At 57.3% G+C, this 21485-nt stretch overlaps 1 protein-coding gene across 3 annotated transcripts in view; it reads left to right on the top strand.

Moving 5' to 3' along the window:
* Positions 1-16205, top strand: part of CPLX1 (complexin 1) — a 29136-nt gene extending 12931 nt beyond the window's left edge. For 2 of the 3 annotated variants that reach the window (XM_074319930.1, XM_019712494.2), the window contains exons 3-4: positions 8249-8424; positions 14295-16205. In XM_074319930.1, the coding sequence (XP_074176031.1) occupies positions 8249-8424; positions 14295-14492 (374 nt within the window). In that variant the 3' untranslated portion in view covers positions 14493-16205. Of the gene's footprint in view, positions 1-8248; positions 8425-10821; positions 14272-14294 lie in introns of those variants that run through there. The other variant, XM_074319937.1, reaches the window with a different exon arrangement.
* Positions 16206-21485: the final 5280 nt, after the last annotated feature.

Below are 21485 nucleotides of genomic sequence, written 5' to 3'. Positions count from 1 at the left end.
ATGCACTGAGGTGGTCCCTGCAGCCCGACATTTATGCTTCTTTCCCTTTTATTGTGATAAAATGCACAGAACATGAAATTTGCCATTGTCACCACGTTTAAGTGCACAGCTCAGTGGCATTGAGTGCCCTCACACTGTGGTGTGGCTGTCACCACTGTCATCTCAGGACTGTCCCATCTCCAGACTGACACTCTGTCCCCATCAAACAGTAACTGCCCTCCCTCCCAGCCCCTGACACCCCCTGCAGCCCCACCATTCTGTCTCTATAATTTTGCCCACTGCACAAGTCTCATGTAGCAGGGATCACACAGCTTTGTCTTCTGTGGCTTCTTGCATGCAGCACAATGTGCTCAAGGCCCATGCATGTCAGGATTTCCTTCTTTTTAAGGCAGAACTATGTTCCATTGTATGGATGGAGCACCTTTGCTGGCCTGTCATATGGCCCTGGACAACTAGGTTGTCCCCACCTTCTGGTTTTTATGAATAATGCTGCAGTGAACGGGCACCATAAACCTCTTTCAGTTCTTTCACTGTCCCTGCTTTCAGTTGTTTGGGGTGTATACCTAGGGGTTGACTTGTGTCAACTGAAAACTAACACTGACCAGGTGTTTTGTCACCTGAAAGGATTTATTTGGGAAAAGAGAGGGTTGCAATCTAGTGCATGCGAGCTAATAGGAGGGAAGGAAGTTAAGGGGACAGAGTTAGAGCGCTAGGGCTTCGTTATAAACGGAGTTCTGGCAGATTGAGCTCCAGACGCAGAGCCGGGACCCCCTCCCACAGGCCCTATCTCCACCCACAGGCCCTCCCACTGGTTGTTGGCTCTCAGTTCCGTCTGTCCCTCTTATCACTTGCTGGGTCACAGGGAAGGTCTGTGTTTAGCTTCTGAGGACCCCACACTGTCTCACAGTGGCCAGTGCTTTGCGTTCCCACTGATGGAGCGCCAGGCTCCCTTTCACGCGTCCCGCCAGCACGTGCCTGGTTTTCTGTTAGATTCTGTAACAGCCATCGTCACGAGTATGAAGTGCCATCACTGTGCTGGGGACACGACTTTGCTCTTTGTAACCATTCTGGAGGCTTTGAAAAGAACATGTGCTGTTTTTCTCAGGTGCGGGTTACTGTGAGCCTACTTTGTACCCGCCAATCCATATTCTGTCTTTAGATGGGGATGTTCATACCTAAGGTTTTTTTCTCCTCACCTTCCAAAAATGGCATCTGTGGTGCACACTCGCCTGCACCTGCTCTGCTTGCAGCTCGGCGGCCCCACGTCCACATGGCCACCTGGGAGTCTCTGACGTGGGTGCATCGTGGCCGTATGCCCGTGTCGCCATGTGCCCAAGATGTCATCTCATCTCCAGTCATTTGCCAGGGCCACAGCCAAAACAAACAGGCTGCGTAAGTGTCTGTGGGCACGTGTTCCTACAGGGAAGGCATTTGTTTTAATGGGACGGACCTCTAGTGGAGGGTGGTAGTGAAGGGTGGGTGGATTCTAAATGTGCTTCAGGAATCCCAGTTGCTTTCCCAGTGGCTGTGGTCATCCACCTTTCTGTGCGGACTGAGAGGACGCCTTCCCCACACTTGGCAGCAGTGGCATCGTCATGTTGGCCCCTTTGCACGATGCCCTCCCTCTGCCCTGGGCCTGGCAATCCCTGATGTGTCACTAGACTAGCTTGGCTTTTGTTCACATAAGTGAAATCCTATGTCTGGCTTCCCTCTTGGTGTAAAAATCTGGAGACTCGCGTTGTTGACGTCAGCAGCACACGCCTTCTGGTGACTGAGTGGACGGACCCATTTGTGTGTGCATCCACCTGCTGACGACGTTTGAGGTGGTTCTCGTTTGGGGCGTTATGCACATCCCCATCCTATCTGTGTGAGAACTTCCGTTCCCATTTCTCTTGGGTAAATACCTAGGTGTGGAGCTGCTGGGCCGTGTGTTAGGCATGTGCCATTTTATAAGAAACTGCCAGGTTGTCCTCCACAGTGGCTGCCAGGTGTCCCCCAGCTGCGGTGGCCGAGGGTGCCAGCCCCTGGAATCCCCACCAGCACTCAGGGTGGTCCATCCTCTTCATTTTGGAACCGAGGAGGCATGTGGTGGTTTCTTTTTGTGGACGAGTTTGCAGCCCTTCTGACCATGTTGAAGCTATTTGTGCATCTTTTCTTGCACTTATTTGGTGAAGCGTCTGTTCTAGTCTTTTCTCTTTCGAAAACCAGGTTGTTTGTGTTCTTGTGACTGAGTTATAAGAATTCTTTTTTTTTTTCAAGAGTCCTTTATGTCTTCTGGATATATAAGACCTTTATCAGATACATGCTTTGCAAATATACAAGGTCTGACAATTAAGGTCAGGAACTCATCCTAGAAAAAGTGCTACATACTTTATTGCTGAATATCACTATGGTCACCTTCCAAGTACTCCCCTTGGGAAGCTATGCACCGATACCAGTGCCTAGTCCACCCTTCAAAACAATGTTGGAACTCTTTTTCTGGAACGGCCATCAGAGCTGTCGTCATATTACCCTTGACGTCCTGAATGTCATCAAAATGTCTTCCTTTCAATATTTCCTTTATATTTGGGTAAAGAAAGAAGTCATTGGGGGCCAGATCAGGTGAGTAGGGAGGGTGTTCCAATACAGTTATTTGTTTACTGGCTAAAAACTCCCTCACAGACAGTGCTGTGTGAGCTGGTACATGGCTGTGATGCAAGAGCCATAAACTGTTGGCGAAAAGTTCAGGTCGTTTTCTTCTGACTTTTTCACGCAGCCTTTTCAGCATTTCCAAATAGTAACTGTTAACTGTTTGGTTAACTGTTTGTGTAGTTGGTACAAATTCATAATGAATAATCCCTCTGATATCAAAAAAGGTTAGCAACAGCGTTGCAACAAGTTCGTGAACTTAATTGTCCGACCTGATAGTCTCATTCTGTGGCTTGCCGTTCCATTTTATCTGCATCTTTTGAAGAACAAATGTTTTTAATAAATGTTGATGAAGTCCAATTTTTCAATGTCTTATTTTAAGGTTTATGCTTTCTGTCATCTGTGTTGGAAGACTTTGCCTAAGCCATGATCACAGATTCTTCTTGTATGCTTTCTTGCAGAAGTTTCACAATTTTAGATTTTACATTTAGGTCTATGATTGAGCTTTGTGTAAGGTGTGAGGTAAGGGAAGTATGATTGTTTCAGTGCCACTTGTGAAAAGACTACCCTTTCTTCATTGAATTATCTTTGCAGCTGTGTAAAAACCATCTACTGACTATGTGTGGGTGGGTCTCCTTCTGGACTCTTCTGACCCATTGATCCACATGTCCGTTCTTCATCAATACCACACTCTTGAAATCAGGTGGTGCAAGCCCTCCACAGTTGTTCTCCAGCAAAACTGTTTCATGTGCTCTCGGTCTTTTGCCACCTCCTATAAGGATCAGCTGGTAGTTTGTTCAAAAAAGCCTACTTGCACGTTGACTGGGGTTGCACTGCATGTGCAGACGCTGCCCTCATGCAGCACTGACTCCATGGACATGGTATGTCTCTGTTCATGCAGGTCTTCTTTCATTTCTCTCAACAAATCTGTAGTGTTAGGTGAAGTAGTCTTGTCCATCTATTAAAAATACAGGTATTTTATGTTTTTGTCAGTATTGTTAATGGAATTGTGTTTAAATTTCACATCCCAATTGTTTCCTGCTGGTACGTAAAAGTCCATTTGTTCGTGATTATTAGTCAATTCTTGGTTCTAGCAGTGGTTTTGTGAATTCCTTCAGGTTTTCTGCACAGATGATCATGTCGTTTGTTCAGAAGGACAGTTTTGCTTCTTTCTTGTCAATCGTCACGCCTTTATTTCTGTTCTTGCCATAGTGCAATGGCTCAGTCCTCTATGGATGGGACCAGTGACAGAGAGCATCCTTTGTTGCTGAGCTAAGAGAAAAGTGTGCACCATCTCAGCACAGACTACGTGATGTTAGTTGTAGGGTTTATTGAGGTTTTATTTGTGACTGAGTGCATGACGCTTATCTCTTAAATGTTTTCAATTCACAACTTGCCAAATATTTGTTGGGCACTGACTATGTACCAGGTGTCACGTGGGTGCTGGGACTGCAGCCACGAGCCAGTCAGAGTCTCGTCCTCACGAGCTTACTTTCTTTTTTTTTTTTAATTTATTGGGGTGACAATTGTTAGTAAAGTTACATAGGTTTCAGGTGTACAATTCTGTATTACATCATCTATAAATCCCATTGTGTGTTCACCACCCAGTCAGTTCTCCTTCCATCACCACATATTTGATCCCCCTCACCCTCATCTCCCACCTCCCACCCACGAGCTTACTTTCTATTGGCAGAGACTGACAAGCAAACATGGCACCATTTCAAGTAATGGCACATGCTGGGCATGAAAATAGGGCTAGAAGGTGATGAGGGCTGTGTTTTCTTTGCCCACGTTTATTGGGGGTTAATTTTCAGATCTATAATAACAAGAATTTGTGATGTTATGTAGGAGTCTGGTTTCATGCTTCTCTACAAGGAGCTTGGTTCCCTCAGCCCCTCTTAGGGAAACCTGGTTCTTTCTCCAGAGCTTGGGGTCCCCCTTTGTCCCTGACCCTTGTCTGAGTCCCGTGTCTGTGGGTCTGTCCCCCCACCCTCCTCGAAGCACAGCACAGCCACACCAGCCACACTGTGTATCTTGCGTCTTCCTTCCTGCGTTGGTCACAGCTGATGGGGGCCTTTGCCTTTCCATATGTGCAACTTTCTCAGCTCGTCGATGTTCACAGAGTTTCCTTTTTAACTCAGGTGTTTGACTGAGATTACACTTACTCATAACTCAGTTAGGGGAGAATGGCATCTTTACATTATGGAGTCTCCCCGTCCATGAACGTGACAAGTGTCTTTTGATTTTAGTTTTTCATTAAGTTGTATAATTTTTCTCATACTTTTATTTCAAGCCTGTAGTGGGTCGCCAATGTGGCTCCAGCATCCATGTCTTTACTTTGACAGCTGGCCTGTGGTTGACACTAGGTGAAGCTGGTCGTGTGCAAGAACCCTTCCCACAACCTGTGTGACTTCTGCGAATCTAAAATTACTTCAGAATGAAGTTTTAAAAATCGAATCTAATGTACGTACTACTTAAATGTATGTCGTATCAATTACAGAAAATGTAGTGAACATGGGTCCATTGTTTTGACCATTAGGGTACCTGTGTATGTGTGGTTCCCGGGAGAACCTGTCTGGGGAGACACGGGGTTGGGAGGAAGTGGGACAAAGTTCTGGATGGGAACAGCACGCTCTTGCCCTGTCCCTCCCCAGGCCTGCAGTGATACTAGCAGGGGCAGTGAGGGAAGAGGACCTGGGGTGGGTGGGGGCAGGGCAGACTCCCATCTCTTCCCTTGCAGGTTCTCTGAGAACAATGGTGAGTGGCTCTCTCCAGCTGTTGGGCGATTTCTGCATAACCTCCCCCCAGTATGGGACCCTCTGCCCCCAGAGGTTTATCTGACTGTATGGGAGAGGGTGGGAAGCACCAGCCCCATCCACCCCCCAACCACCCTCTTGAGTGCTCTGGTCCCCACGTGTCACCGGGGAAACTGAGCCTCTAAGAAGAGTGAAGGAAGAGGTGGGGTTGGCACCCAGGACACCCCCCGCACCACACCTGCATGGCAAGTTTGGTGCCGGACCCCAGCTGTGGGACCCCAGTCGAGTCCAGCCGCCTCCCACAGTTGGAGACTGGGGCACCAGTGCAACTGCTCAGTGCCTCAGTTTTGTCACCTGTAAACAGGTGATGCGCAGTGCCTCCCTCCGGGGAGGATGTAGGGTTGTCCTCATGCACAGAGGGTCAGGGGCAAAAGGCAGAGGGCATGGCACGGAGACCCCCAGGTTCTGCCACTTAGCCCCACACCAGCCCTGCTTCCCCTGCGTCTGCCAGGAAACAGCATGTTGGGTTTCTGTGCCGGGAACAAGCTCCCTGCAGTGTTTGCTGCAGGGTAGCCTCTGTTAATCTCCAGCTAGGGGGAGCTCTGGGGCGTGTCCTCGCAGGCTGGGGTCCTGTGGCACTCCAAGGTCACGCTGTGGACACCCCAGGAGCACGGTCCACTCGGACAGCAGTGGCAGCCAGAGTGTGAATCCATGTCCTCATCCTGGACTAGGAGAGGTCACCCAGCCTCTCAGAGCTGCCCCTCGCCTGCTAGTTCCTCCCTTGGCCTTCCTGACCCCTCTGGCCAAGTGAAACACCCCAGAGCTCAACTGGGGGCTGGGGACCCTGACACTCAGAGCCAGAAGGGCCCCGGGCAAGCCCCCAAGGCTGGCAGCTGGTGGAGCAGAGCTCAGCACACAGTCGGTGTTCAATAAGTGCCTGTTTTGATTATGAGAACGATGGCCCACGTAATGTCTTAGAGGGGCAGGTTGAGAGGCCCAGTCCACCGAGTTAGGGCCCCTCAAACCCCGTCTCCCAACCCCCACATGCCTTTCCTTTTCAGGAGAGATGTGGATGAAGTGGCTCACCCACCTCCACCTTCGAGGGAAAGCTATTGTTCACTCTCACTTTAGTGTGAACTAGCTAATTCTAGTGGTGAGACGCTGTACCCAGAGTGCTGTGGCCGGCCAAGGGGCCGGGAAGGGTGGGAAGACTGCAGCTGCTGCTGGGGAGCCCACCTGCCGGAGACGGCAGACAGGTTCTGGCCTAGTTATCTGGGGGAGCTGTAATAGGAGTAGATAAGTGGCAATATGACCCAGTTTCCCTTCATTCATTGGCCCGAAATCTGCTTTACAAAATTTTGCTGAAGTGGTTGCAAACTGACCCTGAGGCTGTCTGTCTGGATCTGTGCCACTGGTACCTGGTACATGCAGACGTCCTGTGCTCACAGTGACAGCGGTGGCAAGCTGACCTGGCCCTTCCCACCCCCCAGGACCCTACAGTAGCCTCCGGCAGCCAGAAGGCCCTGTGGTATAGGCGTGGCCCAGCCTGATGGGCATCTAGTTTCCAGCCCAGGGCTCAACCACAAAGTTGTTCTTGTCCCACCAACATCTGGTGGCCTCCCAAATTATTCTGTGCCCACACTGGGGGGGAGGGGATCGCTGCTGCAGCACAAGCAGCATTTGGCACACTCACCTGCAGGAAAGGGGACCTCTCCAGGTTCAGCATTGCAGAGACCTGTGCAGTATCATAGTAGCACAATAGTACCAGGAGCGCCAAGGACCTGGAAATGGAGACTCTGAACAAGGAGCTGCTGAAGGCAGAGGGGAAGGGGTTGAGGGCTGGGCCTCAAAACCAGGGCGGGATGGGCACCTCTGGAGACTGGCGGACAGAGGCGGTGGTGTTAGCACCATCCACACAAACTTGGTTGGGGGATTCTTGTGCACGTCCACCTCCGGTTATTCCCGACATGGCTCGGCTAGCCTTGGGCAGTGCTGGTGAGGGGTCCGGAAGGGATCAGAGGAAGGGGCATGACCTTCCGGGACAGGAGCGGGGATGCAGCCTCTGGTCCCACTCCGGACTGTGGGAGGAGGACGGCAGGCACAGGGAGCAAGAGGGGAGCCCCTCATGAACATGGCTGGTCCCAAGGGAGCCTGCAATGCGTTTGGCTGGCTCTCTCCTGCTGGTGCTACGTGTGCGCGGGGTGCCCCTGCGGGCTGGCTTCTCCAGGCTGAGATAGGCTGACGGGCAGCGCTGGCCTCTCCGCTGCCCCAGATGCCTGCGCACCGCTGGGCGGGCCGCCCAGCTCCCTGGAGCCGCCAAAGGGCCCGGGCTTGCTGCGCGCCTGCCACGCTCCGCAGCTGTAATTACACGGCTCTGTCCTGTGGGCCGAGTCACAGGGGGCGTCTGGGGAGGTGATTGTTGTTTCCTGTGAATCAGGAGCTCATGAGAAAAGTGGTGGCTGGCGCAGTGGAGAAATTAGGGCCCTGGTGCTGCAACACGCAGCCGCGGAGGCTGCAGGCCAGGGGCCTCGCGCGCCGCCTTCTCTGCTCCTCCGTCCAAGGTCCGCGCGTTTGGCCGCTCCTTCCACCACCTTCCCGGGGCTTTGTCTCTGCGGGACACAGGACCCCGAGAGGACACAAACAGCGGCCCTTCCTGGAGCGCACGCAGCACCACAGCACAGCGAGCTTCACTCACCACAGCCCGCCACCCCCTCCCACCCTGATACACACGAGGCCGCGCTTCCCTCTGTGGACAGAAAATGCCAGAACCGATGGTAGTGCGCGTTGCGGCCGGCGCTGTCTGCCGTCTGGGCAGGGCCTCCGCACAACGGCGGCTGCCCTAACTCTCCTTTCTCTGTCCCCAGGGGCCACCAAGGACATGGGGAAGATGCTTGGCGGCGACGAGGAGAAGGACCCGGACGCGGCCAAGAAGGAGGAGGAGCGGCAGGAGGCGCTGCGGCAGGAGGAGGAGGAGCGCAAGGCCAAGTACGCCAAGATGGAGGCGGAGCGCGAGGCCATGCGTCAGGGCATCCGCGACAAGGTGGGTGGGGCCGCGGCGCGGGGGGGGGGGGGGAGCCCCGCCCATCCTCTGCGACGACGGCCCGACAGTCCCGACCCGGGGGCCTCACTGCTGGGGGTGCAGTGCCCCGCTTGGGTGCTGGGGGCCGGGAATCCCCGACTGGCCCCGGATTGGGGGCGAGGGTCTGCCCGGGAGGGGCCATGTGGGGCCCTTTCTGCCCCTTCCCCTTCGCTGCTCAGCTCCTTTGAACAGACCTTTGAATTGTCCACTCAGGAACTTTAGGGGGCGCAGGACAAGTGAGGTCACTGCACCCCAAGTGTCCACATGTGCAACAGAGGCTCACCGCGGATTAGAGTGCCCCTGTGGAGGCTGGTCCTGCCCGCGTGGGTGGGGGCCTCCCAGGCTCCTTAGGCGGTAGCATTTTGTGGGGGACAGCTCCCCAGCCCGGCTGTCTCAGGGATTCACCGCCGGTACTCCCAGGAGAAGGGCATGGGGAAGCACCTGACACCTCCCCCCCAATATTCTCACGCTCACAACAGGGTGTGGGGGGCAGCAGGCCTTCCACCTGTGAGATCTGGCTGGAGGGTAGGCTGTGAGCTGGCAGCCACAGCCTTTTCAGAACCATCTGGGTGGCCTCCCCATGCATGAGTGGGGCATTGAGAGCATGTACCTATCACCTGGGGAAGCTGAGACCCAGAGTGGCAGCGAGACCCGCATGTCTGCTGCAGTGACGGGCCACAGGTGGTCAGTGCCCCAGGGACAAGTCTATGGCCCATCCTGTCGTCCATCCAGCAGCCAGGTGGGAGGGTGGGAGAGGGAAAGGCAGGAGTGGAGTGGTGCTCCCACTCATCCCAGGTGGGCCCGGCTGGGCGCCAGGCGGGAGGAGATGGGCCCTCCCCTGGGGGCTCCGGCGGCACGAGTGGTGTGGGTCTCACGCCCGCGAGCCACATGGCCTCCCAAGGACCTGGAGGCCATACCATGGGGTTTGTCCCCCACCCCTGGCCCCTTGCCAGGCTGCCTCCTCTGTGCAGGCACTCGCGAGGCCCGGGGTCCAGGTGCTCTGGTGGGAGATTCGGTTTGGGGGGGGGCACTGCCTTGCTAGGTTCCTTACTGCTCCCAGCCCGACACGGTGAGGCTTTCCAAGGGGGCTCCGTGGTGCCTGGCCCTGGATCAGTGAGGTGCGGGGGCTGCAGGGCAAGAAAGCCTGTGGATTCTGCCTCAGTGTCCCCAGGGAAGGGCCAGCTCCATCCAGCCCGATGCAGAAGCCAGACCTAGCAAGTGGGCAGCATAGGTGGGATGCCTGCAGGTCTGTGAGCCCACAGGAGCCCCCACATATATGGGACATGGGTCACACCATGGGTCACTGGACGCCTTTCCTGGGGACTTGCAGAAAGCTCAGTCAATTCTGTTATGACAGCAGCTCCTCAGCACCCCCACCCCTCCCAGGGCCCTCTGCAGCCAGGAGTCTCCTACTGAGGGCTTTGTGAGCTGTTTGGGGAAGAGCCAGGAAATGGGCACCGTCAGCCAAGTAGGCTGTGACTGGGAATGCCAGAGAGAGAGAGAGAGAAAAAAAAAACAGAGCCCCCCAGCTGCTGGGTAGGGCAGTTCAGGAGGGGGTCTGACCTGTTCTGGACGCTGGAGACCCAGGTCTTCCCCACCTCACCACTCCAGCCTCTAGAATTTGGTCCACCCCGGGGAGAGCCTTCAGTTCAGCAAAGAGGTGCCCGCCCTGCTCCAGCCCCCTGCCAAGTGGGAAGCATGCGTGGTGGGAGGAGAGGTTGCGCCCCGATGCTGTGGGGTGCAGGGCCAGAGCTGCCCCCTTGACCAGTTGGGGCAGGGCGCCCCGTGGTGGCAGGTATAGGGAGCTTTAGCGCCTGGCACCTCCCGCCTGACAAAGTCCCTGTTGTGTCCCCAGCACCACAGGGCCCTGCCTCGGTGAGGTCTTGGCCCATCACCCAGGTCTGCAGAGCCCATCTCCACCTGGGTATACCCAGTGTCATGAGGGGTGTCAGCTCCCGCTCCCTGCATAAGAACGCAGGATATGGTGAGGCCAAAAAGGAACACCCACGGAGCCATAGGTAGGGGAGTCACACCACTGTAGTCTTGCTGGTAGCTGGGTTGGAGACAGGAAGCAGGAACCACAGGATCCACAACCCGCTGTTCACTTCTTTGCCAACCAACCCCACTTGCTAACTGCAATCTGCCTCTGCAATCCACAATCCTTATCAGCTCAGCCACCATCTTCTTGCTAGCCCCCATTTGCTGCTAGCGTAGCCACGGCAGTTATATTAGTGGCCAATGGCTCACTGGTTACAGCTGATGGCCATGCAATCACAGTTGATGCCCATTTACTACCCAAATGAGCACCTTGCCATGTGAGGACAAGAGGAAACTGCTCTCCTGGCTCTGTCCCCACAGGAGTCAAACCACTATAGTCTCACTGGCGGCTGGGTTGGAGACACAGGAAACAGGAGCCACACGATCTACAACCTGCTGTCCGCTTCTCTGCCAGCCAACCAACCCCACTTGCTAGCTGCAATCCGCCGTGCTAACTGCAATCTGTGCCTCCCTGGACCCCACAATCAGCACTTGCTAGCTTAGCCATGTAAGTTATATTAGTGACTAATGGCTAACCAGTAACAGCTGATGACCATTTATTACCCGAGCCAGCACCTTTCCACGTGAGGCTGAGAGCCTGGAAACTGCTCTCTGGGACTCTGTCCCCCACCCAGTTATCCTATCCCCTGCCCTTCTGCTCCCCACAGGTGGGAACCCTGCTCTTGAGGTGTAGCTCCCCCAGATGGCCCTCGCTGCCCTCCAGGCTCCAGACCTGGCTTCCTCTCTCCCTCCTCCCTACCCCTAGTGCTCTGTACTCCCGCCCCAGGTCTTGTGGGGGCATGTCAGAGAAGGGGGTGTCGAGCTGCCCCAGTTCAGGTCTCCATCAGATGGAGGCCGAGGGGCCAGGCCGGGGTCACGCGTCCTCTGGGACCCGGCTCCCTGAGCGACCGCATTCCAGGAAGCAGAAGCTAGCTTGGGAGTCTTCTCATCTCAGGCTGGTGGGCAGCGCCTCCTCTACCCCATCCCACGCATGGGTCCAAGTGGGAGGAGAGATTGGCCCACCTTCAAGTTGTTTACATACGTTCTTCGTGATTGGTGTTTCCAGCGTCCACATTTGGCAACTTTGAGCCAGAACCACCATCCTTTCTGTGCTGAGCGGGTGGGTCCCAGTCCCCACTGGCCCTGAAGTCACTCAAGGCTTGGTCTGAGGTTTGTGCCAATTATAACAGGTGTTGGTGTGATTGCGATTAGTTTGGTCCTATTACAGATTCTTACCGCTAATGAGTGGCAAGTGCCCCTGGGCTTCCTACCAGCCACAGGGCTCTGATCCTCTCGGTGATCAACATGATGGTGGGGCACCTCTGTGGTCAGGGGACCTGGTGAATAGCTGTTGATTGACGCCTACACCAGGTGTGGCTGGGCATTTGTGTCTGGAGCATGGAAGCCTCAAAGCAGCTCTCAGCCAGACCACAGCGGAGCCAGGCTCTGGGGTGGACACCAGGTCCCCATCCCCAGGGAGTAACCGAGACCCTCAGGTCAAGCCCAGAGTGGCTGTAGCCTCAGAAAGCCTCTGAGCCTCAGTGGAGCAACTAGGCTGGGGCCTGGGGTCTCCATCCTGGACCCGAGGGTAGGACCCCACCACTGCTTGCAGGTAAGGTCCGTCCACAAGCCCTGAACTTGCTTCCCTGGTCAGAGTCCCTCCTTCTGCTCAACAGAATACCCCATGTTCCCTGCTCCACATGCGTGCTCACGTGTTCCCCTGAGCACATGCACCTCTGGGTGAGTGCAGGCTGAGCAGTGCAGCTCCTGGGCCCAGCGCAGACCTGCGCCCTGACACATGCATGTTCCGCAGTGTGCACGGCCGTCCTGTGGGAGGAGGCGGCCACTGGGCTCCGTGCCCTGGCTGGAGGAAAGCTCTCCCTGGTCTGACCTAGTTTCTGGCGGCATCTCTCCCCAGCCCACGCTCTGCCTCACAGCCTTTCCTCCCTTCTGTGCCCTGGGGACGCTGTTCTCAGAGGTGAGGTTGTCCCAGAGTGGTGACCCCTGGGAAAAGGGCCCTGTGCTCCTCGCACTGGTCCCAGGGCAGTGCCTGGTGTCGGCCTGCTGCTGACCTGACGTCAGTGCTCAGTAGGGAGGGCCCTCTGGGCAATGTGCCTGCTGCTCAGGACATTCTCAGGGCACCTTCACTGCCCCTCATGGAGATCCTCCCAGTGCTCCTGGTCAGGGGGCAAAAGGGGCTTTGTGCCGCTCAGGGACCCTGCTGGAGGGGCCCACAACCCTCTTCCTGTCCTCAGGGCCTGCAGATACCCAGGACACCCGGGGCTGTGCTCTGGTCACCAGTGGGCTGAGAGCCTGGCTTCCTCTTCTGGGACTTGCGCTGAATGTGGCCTTTGCTTCCCCCATGCCTGAAGGCATCCACAGCCTCAGGGGAGGACACGGCTACAGGCTGGGGGTGGGGCACAGTCAGCCCCCCCATCTGGAAGCAGAAGGAAGGGCCTTCAGGAGAGCCAGGGCACCCCACCCCCACCAAGCAGAACCACACTTCTTTAGGGAGGGACTGACGAGGAGGAATGAGTGGGCCATGGGGGTCTCCACAGGGGCAGCCCCCCTGCCAAGGCCAGGGCCGAGTACCTGTGTGCCCCTCAGCGGGATTCTGCAGCCTGTTGGTGTCAATCGCTGCCACCCCCACTCCCAGTGCTCCTCTTGCCCTCCTTTACTGCTGCTGCTCCCATCATCCTCTCCCTAAATGACAGGGACCGCAGACCTCGCCAAGGGGCGCGCCTCCCCCAGCCAGGGTGGGTCCTGAGCTTGGCAGCTTGGTCCCCGAGCCCTAGGTGGGAGGCCTCACCGTGACCACGGGTTCACTGTGTCCATGCTCATGGGTCGGGGGTGGGGAAGTATTGGTCTCCTAGAAACTCCTCTGGCTTCTAGAGGCCTGAGGCCAAAATGAAGATGGCAGGCTGCACTCCTTCTGGGACCTTCTAGGAGAGAACCTGCCGTCCAGCAATCCTGGTGTCCTTGGCTTGTGGCAGTGTCACTCCCAGTCTTTGTCCCTCTTCATGTGGTCTTCTCTTCTGTGTCCTTTTCTTTCTCTTAGCAGGAAACTCTCATTACACGTCTTCCGGGATCCCGGAAGACGATGGCCCAGGGTCATCTCATTTCTAGCCTTACCTTCATTCCATCTGCAAGGACCCTGTGTCCAAAGTAGCTCACATTCTGAGGTTCCAGGTGACATGGATTTTGGGAGGACACCATTCAACCCACTACAAAGAGAATTGGGTAAGGGTGGGGGGCAGACACAGGAAACCAGAATAGGGGGTTCCCGGGTGCCTAGTGTGTTGGCTGAGGGCACACCCGGGCGCGTCCAGGACAAACACAGTGAGGTGGCCACTGGGCACAGTCCTCTGCCAGCGGCCCACGGGCTGTACAGTCATCTGCCAGGGGCTGCAGTCATGGCCGCATTCAGGGACACTCGGCCCTGGCATGAAGGTACGACTTCCTGTCACCAGACCAGGGACCTGGGCTGCATGGGCTCAGCCAGCCACGGAGCAGTGCGCTCTGGCCGCCACTGCCCGCTGCACCAGGCGCCCCAGTACCGCAGCCCAGGCCGGGGGAGGACAGCACAGCTTCCCTGGAGGCGGCACCACCGCCCCCGTGTCCCCGGCCTCCCGCCCCTCCTGGCACGCCTCTGGGTGGGGACTTCTTCCGGGGTCCTGGTGGCCGTCGGCGGGGTCTGGTGCCCCCGCCCCCGCCTCCGCCTCCCTCGGCCCGTCCGCCGCACAGCGAGGCCAGGCCTCCGGCCGCCGGACACCCTGACCGCCCTCTCCCCGCAGTACGGCATTAAGAAGAAGGAGGAGCGCGAAGCCGAGGCCCAGGCCGCCATGGAGGCCAACGCGGAGGGCAGCCTGACGCGGCCCAAGAAGGCCATCCCGCCGGGCTGCGGGGACGAGCCGGAGGACGAGGACGAGAGCATCTTGGACACGGTCATCAAGTACCTGCCCGGGCCGCTGCAGGACATGTTTAAGAAGTAGCGTCCGGCGCTGGAGCCCTTCGCGCCGGGAGCCCCCACCCCGCCGCCCCTCGCCCACTCCCCGTCCCCGCCCTCCACGGAGGCCCCGAAGGGATGTCGGCAGCAGAGTGCAGCCCCCCAGCGCCAATATAAGCCATAGTCCTGAGTCTATCCACTCCACGCCCCTTCGCGCCTCGGGAGCCTCCGCCCTCCCCCTCCCCGCACTGCCGTCGCCACCGCCACCGTGGGGGGGGCGCCCGACCCCCAGGGCCCTGCGGTCCGTGCTGGAGGCCCCGGGGCCAGACCCCCTGCGCCTCTGGCCGCGAGTGGGTTGGACCCCCCCACCCAGAGCCCGGACCGCCCCGTACTGCTCCCGCCCTTCATCGCCCACCCAGCAGCGCCCGAGGCCCCGGCCACCGAAAGGGCCAGCCCCTCGACCATCCCTGGGTGCGATCAATGCGTGGGTGCGCGCTTGTCCGGGCCCAAACTCAGGAGCACAGCCATAGTGGGGGGTGCTGGGAGGGGCGAGCAGCTGGTGCCCGGGGCCCCACCCGTGGGGCCAGGTGGGAAGCCGCTCCCCGCCCGCTCAGCCTGGCCCCCAATCCCCTCCCCCCTACTGACGCCTGGTTGCTGGATCTCCGCATCTTCCTGTCGCTGCCCACCTCGCTCCATCCGAACCTGTCACTTTCACTGTCCCCGTCTCCCTCTGTCCTTCCTTCTCCTGTCTTGGCCCACTCCTCTGGAAGGGTTTGTTTGCTTTTGAATGCCATGGCCTTTTTCTTAAACTAAGGGAAACAAAGCAATACGATTAGGGGGGAAATTCTCACACCTCTGAGCGTGGCACACAGTCTTTCACATACGCCCTATAACTGACGCTCCCCTCTGAGTGTGTGTGGGCCCAGCCGAGCCCACCCACTGCCCTCCCTGGTTGGCACCTCGTCCTCTCCGAGGCTTCGGAGGGCCCGGCGTCACTGTCTAACGCCCACCACATGCCCAAGAGCCGGGGAGGCCCAGAGCCCCGGGACCTGAGTGCCGCGTGTACGGACCCACCTCCTCCGCAGGATGGCGGTGGCCTCGCTAGGTCCCGCCCGGAGCTGGGGGCTGCGTGGTGCGCAAGAGGTGTCCTTGCGCGTAGCCCAGGGGTGATTAGACAGAAGCACCGACCTTCCAGGGCCTCCCGTAGCGCTCCGTTTCCTCCATCCTTGTTTAATTTGCATCACAATGTGTTGAATCTCAGGTAAATGAGGTCTAACGTGTTTGGGGAGTTTATTTTGACAGAAAGCCGGTCTCCTCGCCCCGGGTCCTTCTGTCCACATCAGAAATTCATTGTGTCCACGTGTTGCGGGCCAGGGACGTGGCCCTCCATCGCTGTTTAGAAGCCATACAATTAGACTGCAATACTAAGTGCGACGCCGGTCAGTCAAAGACGCGTGCGCTCGCCCTGCGGCGCCCCGCGTCCTGCGCCCTCTGACTCCTCCCGATTCCACGTCTTTTTAAAATGCCTGTTTTCACACTTTAAAAAGCCAGCCCTGAGCAGACAGGCCATTGTCTCGTAGAAACCCAGCATCCAGTTCCCAGCGCGTGGGGCGCCCGGAGCAGCCAGAGCTTAGCGTAGACCGTGGATGTTGTCTGTACGTCTGTCCTTGCGCCTGAGCCTCCTCCTGCATGTGGGGGGCGTCGCGTGTGTTCTCTCCGGATGGAATCACAGCCAATAAAATAGTGATTTCACACCGTGTGGCCGGCCTCTCCACAGCTATGACTGCCGGGGAGGCTATGTTGGTGGGACCCCACAGATGCACACCCTCCCACCCCATTGTGCGACCCTCACCCCCACCCCACCCAGATAGGAAGCCCCCGCAGGGTCTCCCAACCGCCCTGACCCAGCTTCACCCCTCTGACCCTTTCTCCCTAAGGCAGCTCCATGTACAATGCAGACCAGCTCCTCAGGCCTTCTCCCACCCCCACCTGCAAGCTCCATCACAGGCCTTTCCCCACAACTATGCCATTCCCTGGGGGCTCAGGTCCCATTGTGCTGGCCACGCCTCTGGTCCCACCCTGAAAATTCCTACAGGGCCCAGAGGGACCTGAGTCTACTCTGTCCTGAGCCCTCAGGGAGGCCCCCATGCCCCACTGCAGCTCTGGGGCTCACACCCTGCAGGGGGTGCCTGCCCATCTGCCCTACCAGGTGCTCTGGGACCTGCTGGGCCCAGAGAACAGCCCTGCTGTCCCTTGTAGCCTCCACCCTTGTCCTTCCCGTGCCCAAAAGCCCACTCCAAGGTGCGGTAGCTACTCATGTTCCCAGAAAGGCCTTGCTCGTCCTTCACTCCTGAGGGCCTTTCGGGGGGGGGGGGGGGTGCGGGGGGGGGCGGCAAGTCTGGGTCACCTGTGACTTTTCTCACTCTGCTGGCTGGGAAAGCAGAGGGAGCATCTGGCAAAGCCTGTCCAGTCTCAGCAAGTAGAAGGGCCACACTAGCTCCCACCCTTGCCCCCCTACACCCCTCCCCACCGAGCTGTGACTGGAAGGATGCGAGGCAACCAGCCATGCCCCTCTGCCTCTGCCTCAGATGCTGGGCATTGTCAGGGAGGGGGTCTGTTCTCCAGGAGCACACGGTGGGGGGGTCTGCCATCCCCATCCTGCTGTCTGGGGCGGGGGCAGAGGTGGCTTCCAGCCCCAAGAACAGCTGAGCCGCCCAATGGCCTTCCGCCTGCTGCAGGAGCAGCTGTTCACCCTCCTCCCTTGGGTCCAACACCCACCCAGAAACCTTCGCAGCCCCCAAGACAGCTGTTCCTAGAACAGCACTCCGCATTCAGCCCCCAGCCCGGCCACACCCCGCTCTGCCCAGATGTGCCCGGTGACCCGGCACCCTTCCTCAAACCCTGGCCAGATCTGAGGCGCGAGCGTCCGTGGGCTGCCGCAAAGCTAGAGCTCACTCGGGGTAACAGCTCCACCACGTGCCCAGCCCCGTTCTGGGCGCTAGGGTGAGGGCCCTTTCTCCTGGAACTGATTTTTCCAGTGGCAGCAAACGTGATAAGCAAGAACATAAGGCCAGGGGTGATTCCTTCTGTGGAGGACACCAGGGAGGAGAAGGGGGCCAAGAGGACGGTGAGCCCGCCACTTCCTGAGGGGGTGACCGTGTGCGGAGACCCCAAGTAAGGGAGGAGGGGGCCCCGTGGACCTCAGGTGGGAGAGCATTTCAGGTAGAGTAACAGCTGCCAGGGCCTGAGGGAGCAGCTGCCCTGTGCGCTTGCTTTGGGTCACACAGACTCTTGGCAGTTTCTGTTCTTTGTGGACATTTAACCGTATTTTGACAAAGCAGAGCACTCTTCGGTAAGGGCCACCTTCCACAGTCGTCCTCCGCTGGGCAGGCAGGTCCTCCACGGCCCGGCTCTGATGACCCCTCTGGTCCCTGGGCGCAGCCAGCCCCAGGAAGGCTTTGCGTCGAATGTGCTGTCTCGTCTCCTCTCCTCTCCGGCGACCTGCACTCGGTGAGCTGCTTGAATCACAAGCCGCTTAACCATGAGGACAAATTTTAAAGGTCTGGCAATTAAGGCCCATTTGTCTAGTTCTGCTAATCCGCAGCTAGACGAATCCTGCTGTCCACAGTCGCAGCCAGCGGGGGTCAGCGAACCCTGGGTCTGCGCCACCTGTCCGCATTGGAAACGATCCAGTCGTTTCTCCGCCTGTTCCCAAGGAAGGGTCGCGTCGAGGGTGAGAGACGGCTGGGGGCGGGCTGGGATTGCCGCGGTGCTCTCCTAATGGCCCCGAGGATGGAAGGACATCAGGGCGGGACCCCAGACCAGCGCCACTCGAGCTGGGAGCTGTAAACGACGAGGCACCAGAACCTGGCCTGCCAAGCGCGACCCAACGAGCGAAGCCCGGCCAGCGTCCAGGGCACACAGAGACGCCGGAGCGGGGGGTAGAGGGCGGGTCCCGCTGCCTCCGAGTCCCTCCAGGCCCCGCCCCACCCCGCCAGCCTGAGCCAATCAGAGTCTGCGAGGTAGATTGCCGCGATTGGCTCCGGTAGGCTCCCCGGGCGGGAGGCACAGGGAGGGTCCCGCGGCAGACCCCGTCCTCGATTCCCCCGTGTGTCCCCTCCAAGGTCCGGGCTTATCTGAGGACAGCTTCAGGGGAGACCACGTTGGTTCCTGCAGGACCCCGGGAGCTAAGGAGGGGCTGGGGATGGAGCAGGCTCCAGGGGCCAATGCGGGCCCCAGGAGACCCACAGACAGGTGTGGGCTCAGCGGGGACCCCAAGTCCTGCGCTGTTCGCACTGCGCCTCCGGGAGGGTGGGGCCTGGCGGGGTCTCCCTGCCGCTGGCCCCCAGGGCCCACTCAGGCCTGGGCACCCGGCTGTAGGCGCCCATGGTTGGGGCCCAGGGACATTTCTATTAGCCCCAAAGCTTGAGGCAGGGAGTTGAATTTTGGTTGATTTCTACAAAATAAAACTGTTTCTTGCACCTGAGTGCATCCATTGAGATTTATGCTATATAGTGGGCGAAAGAGGACTTCGCCAGGAGAGAGGTAGGAGGCCGGGCCTGGATGGGGAGAGGCCTGGAGGTTGGGGTGGAATGACGGGCCTGGCAGAAGCTCCCGGCCGTAGGAGCAGGACCCAGGCTTGGTGGCCGCGGATATCCCGGGGCACAGCGCCTGCCACTTTGTCTCCCCACTTCTCTCCAAAGGGCCCTGTGCAAAGATGACTCCTTGGAAAGGCAAATGTGAATTTATTAAGGGACCTTTGAGGCCAGCCCAAGCAGTGACCTGTAATTTGCTCTAAGAACAAACCTTTGGTGTGGGTCCTCCGTGCAGCCGCACCGAGAGGTTGCCCACAGTAAGGCCCTGTGCCCTGCGTCCAGGGGGCAAAACCCCGATTCTCTCCACGCAGTCCTAGATTCCAGGGTCTGTCATCCAGAAGTCAGCTTCTGTCCGTAGGTATCCACCAGGACTTGGCCATGGGGCCCCAGGAGGAGGGGTGCAGCCCATCGCACCTCTCTCACCTGCCCAGGACTGGGGCCAGGGAACAGGGGCTGGGCCTGGCTGCGACTTCCAGGCTAAGATGGACAATTGACACTCCTCACAGATTCTTTCTCCTGCAGTTTGTTCCTCATACAATGAACATAAATAAAGAAATAATCAAAACTCCCCAACCATGAGAAATTGACTGACTGCTGGGGCAGGAAATATACAAGATGAACCTGGAAGCAAGGCAATGCTAAAGAACAAACCCACACTGACGGGGTGTGTCAGAGGCATGGCAGCCAGCTAGCCGAGCTCCCATTGGCCAAAGCTGGAACAGTCTGACAGCCAAGTAAAGTAGTGCTGGCTTATAACCCAAGTACAGAATAAATATCCATGAGTGCACGCTGAGATAAGTGACTGGAATAAATAAATAAACTGGGGAGAAGAGACAAATCTCTCATGCAGATTCCAAGCAATTTCCTAGACACTGCCCCTGGGGAGATGGCACGGCCGCCCCCCCTAAGTGCAGGAACTTCCCCGCAGAGCACCATGTGGACACGCGTGGAAGTGGACTGCGGTGCAGACGCTCACAAACCACCACCTCCAGGAGGTCAAGGTTGACCACAGTGACGGGTCACGTGGAGAAGGGCACTTCACCTCTGTGCTCTTCCCCCCAAACCATGACACCATCTAAGCGTGAGAAAAACATCAGAATAACTCCAATTGCAGGACATCCTGCAAAATAACTGACCAGCACTCCTTAAAACTGTCCTGGACATCAAAAACAAGGAATGTCTGAGAAACTGTCTCAGCCAAGAGGCTCCTAAGAATGCGCAACAACTAAATGTCAAGTGACTCCTTGATGGGAGCCCAGAACAGAAAAAAAGACATCAGGTAACAGAGAACATCTGAAGGGAGACCGGACTTCAATTAATAAAGATGAGTCAGCTTACACATTTCACAGTAGGCCGTTCTGACAAAACCCTCACAATGGGACCGCTGGGTGCAGGCAGACGGTAACAACGCACTACCATCACAATACTTCTGCAAATTTAAAACTGTCCTAAAAATAAAATGTACTTAAAAAATTAAATGACTGTTACAACCAGCAGCTAGTGAAAGATACAGAAGAGGTGAGTGCGGGCTACCCATTCTCACTTCCCTGCCCCAAAGAGCAAGGTCCTTCCAGCAAGGTCTGAGCTGCCTCAGAGGGACAAGCCACAAGGGGTCAGAGAAGAGGCTGATGCCTGGTGGGAAGGGCTCCAGGACTGTGAGCTCCGTGCACAGATGCCACACACCTGCTGTGTGAGGCCTACCGACCGCCACAGCCCAGCCCCAGCCCAGCCCCCGCCATGCTCAGGCCACGGAGGTGAGCAGGGCTATCAGAAGCCCAGCAGCGCTCCTACTCAGGGCAGGAAAAGCAAACCAGGCTAGGAAATGGTGGGGAGAGTAAGACCTCGCCACACTCTATGCTGGAACCCAGTTCTGGACAGAGCGGTCCAAGCATGAATGCGTCCTTTTACAGGTGTTTGCTTTCATTTCTCTAGGTAAGTACCTCTGGGTGACATCGTTGGGTCATAGTAGGTGTCTAACTTTAGAAGAAACTGCCGAACTCTTTTCCAGAGTGGTGATAGCGGCAGTACATGAAGAATAACCAAAATGTCTGCAGCAACACTGGGTGTCTGTATCAGTCCCTTCAGGCTGCCCTAGTATAGATACGACAGATGGACGCGTAGACAACAGACACTGATTTCGCACAGTCTGGAGGCTGGAGTCCAGATGAACGGGCCAGCAGATTCAGTGTGGGCTCTCCTGGGGTTCCCCGATGGCATCGTCTCATGTGTTCCCCTGGGGGGAGGGGCGAGGGAGCTCTCTGGGGTCTCCTTTGTAAGAATGCTGAACCCATTCATGACCTGATCATCTCACACCTCCTCGCACCATCACCTTTGGGGGGCAGGATTTCAACATACGAATTTGGGGGGGGACACAGACATTCAGTCCATAACAGCCTTTAAAGTTTCAGTCATTCTGGTGGGTTTGTCGTGGGATCTCATTTTGG

The sequence above is a fragment of the Rhinolophus sinicus genome, linkage group LG02, assembly GCF_036562045.2.
Source record: "Rhinolophus sinicus isolate RSC01 linkage group LG02, ASM3656204v1, whole genome shotgun sequence".
In the NCBI taxonomy this organism is placed as follows: Eukaryota; Metazoa; Chordata; class Mammalia; order Chiroptera; family Rhinolophidae; genus Rhinolophus; species Rhinolophus sinicus.
The sequence above is the reverse complement of the archived record's forward strand: the minus strand, read 5'-3'. Positions and strand labels throughout refer to the sequence as shown.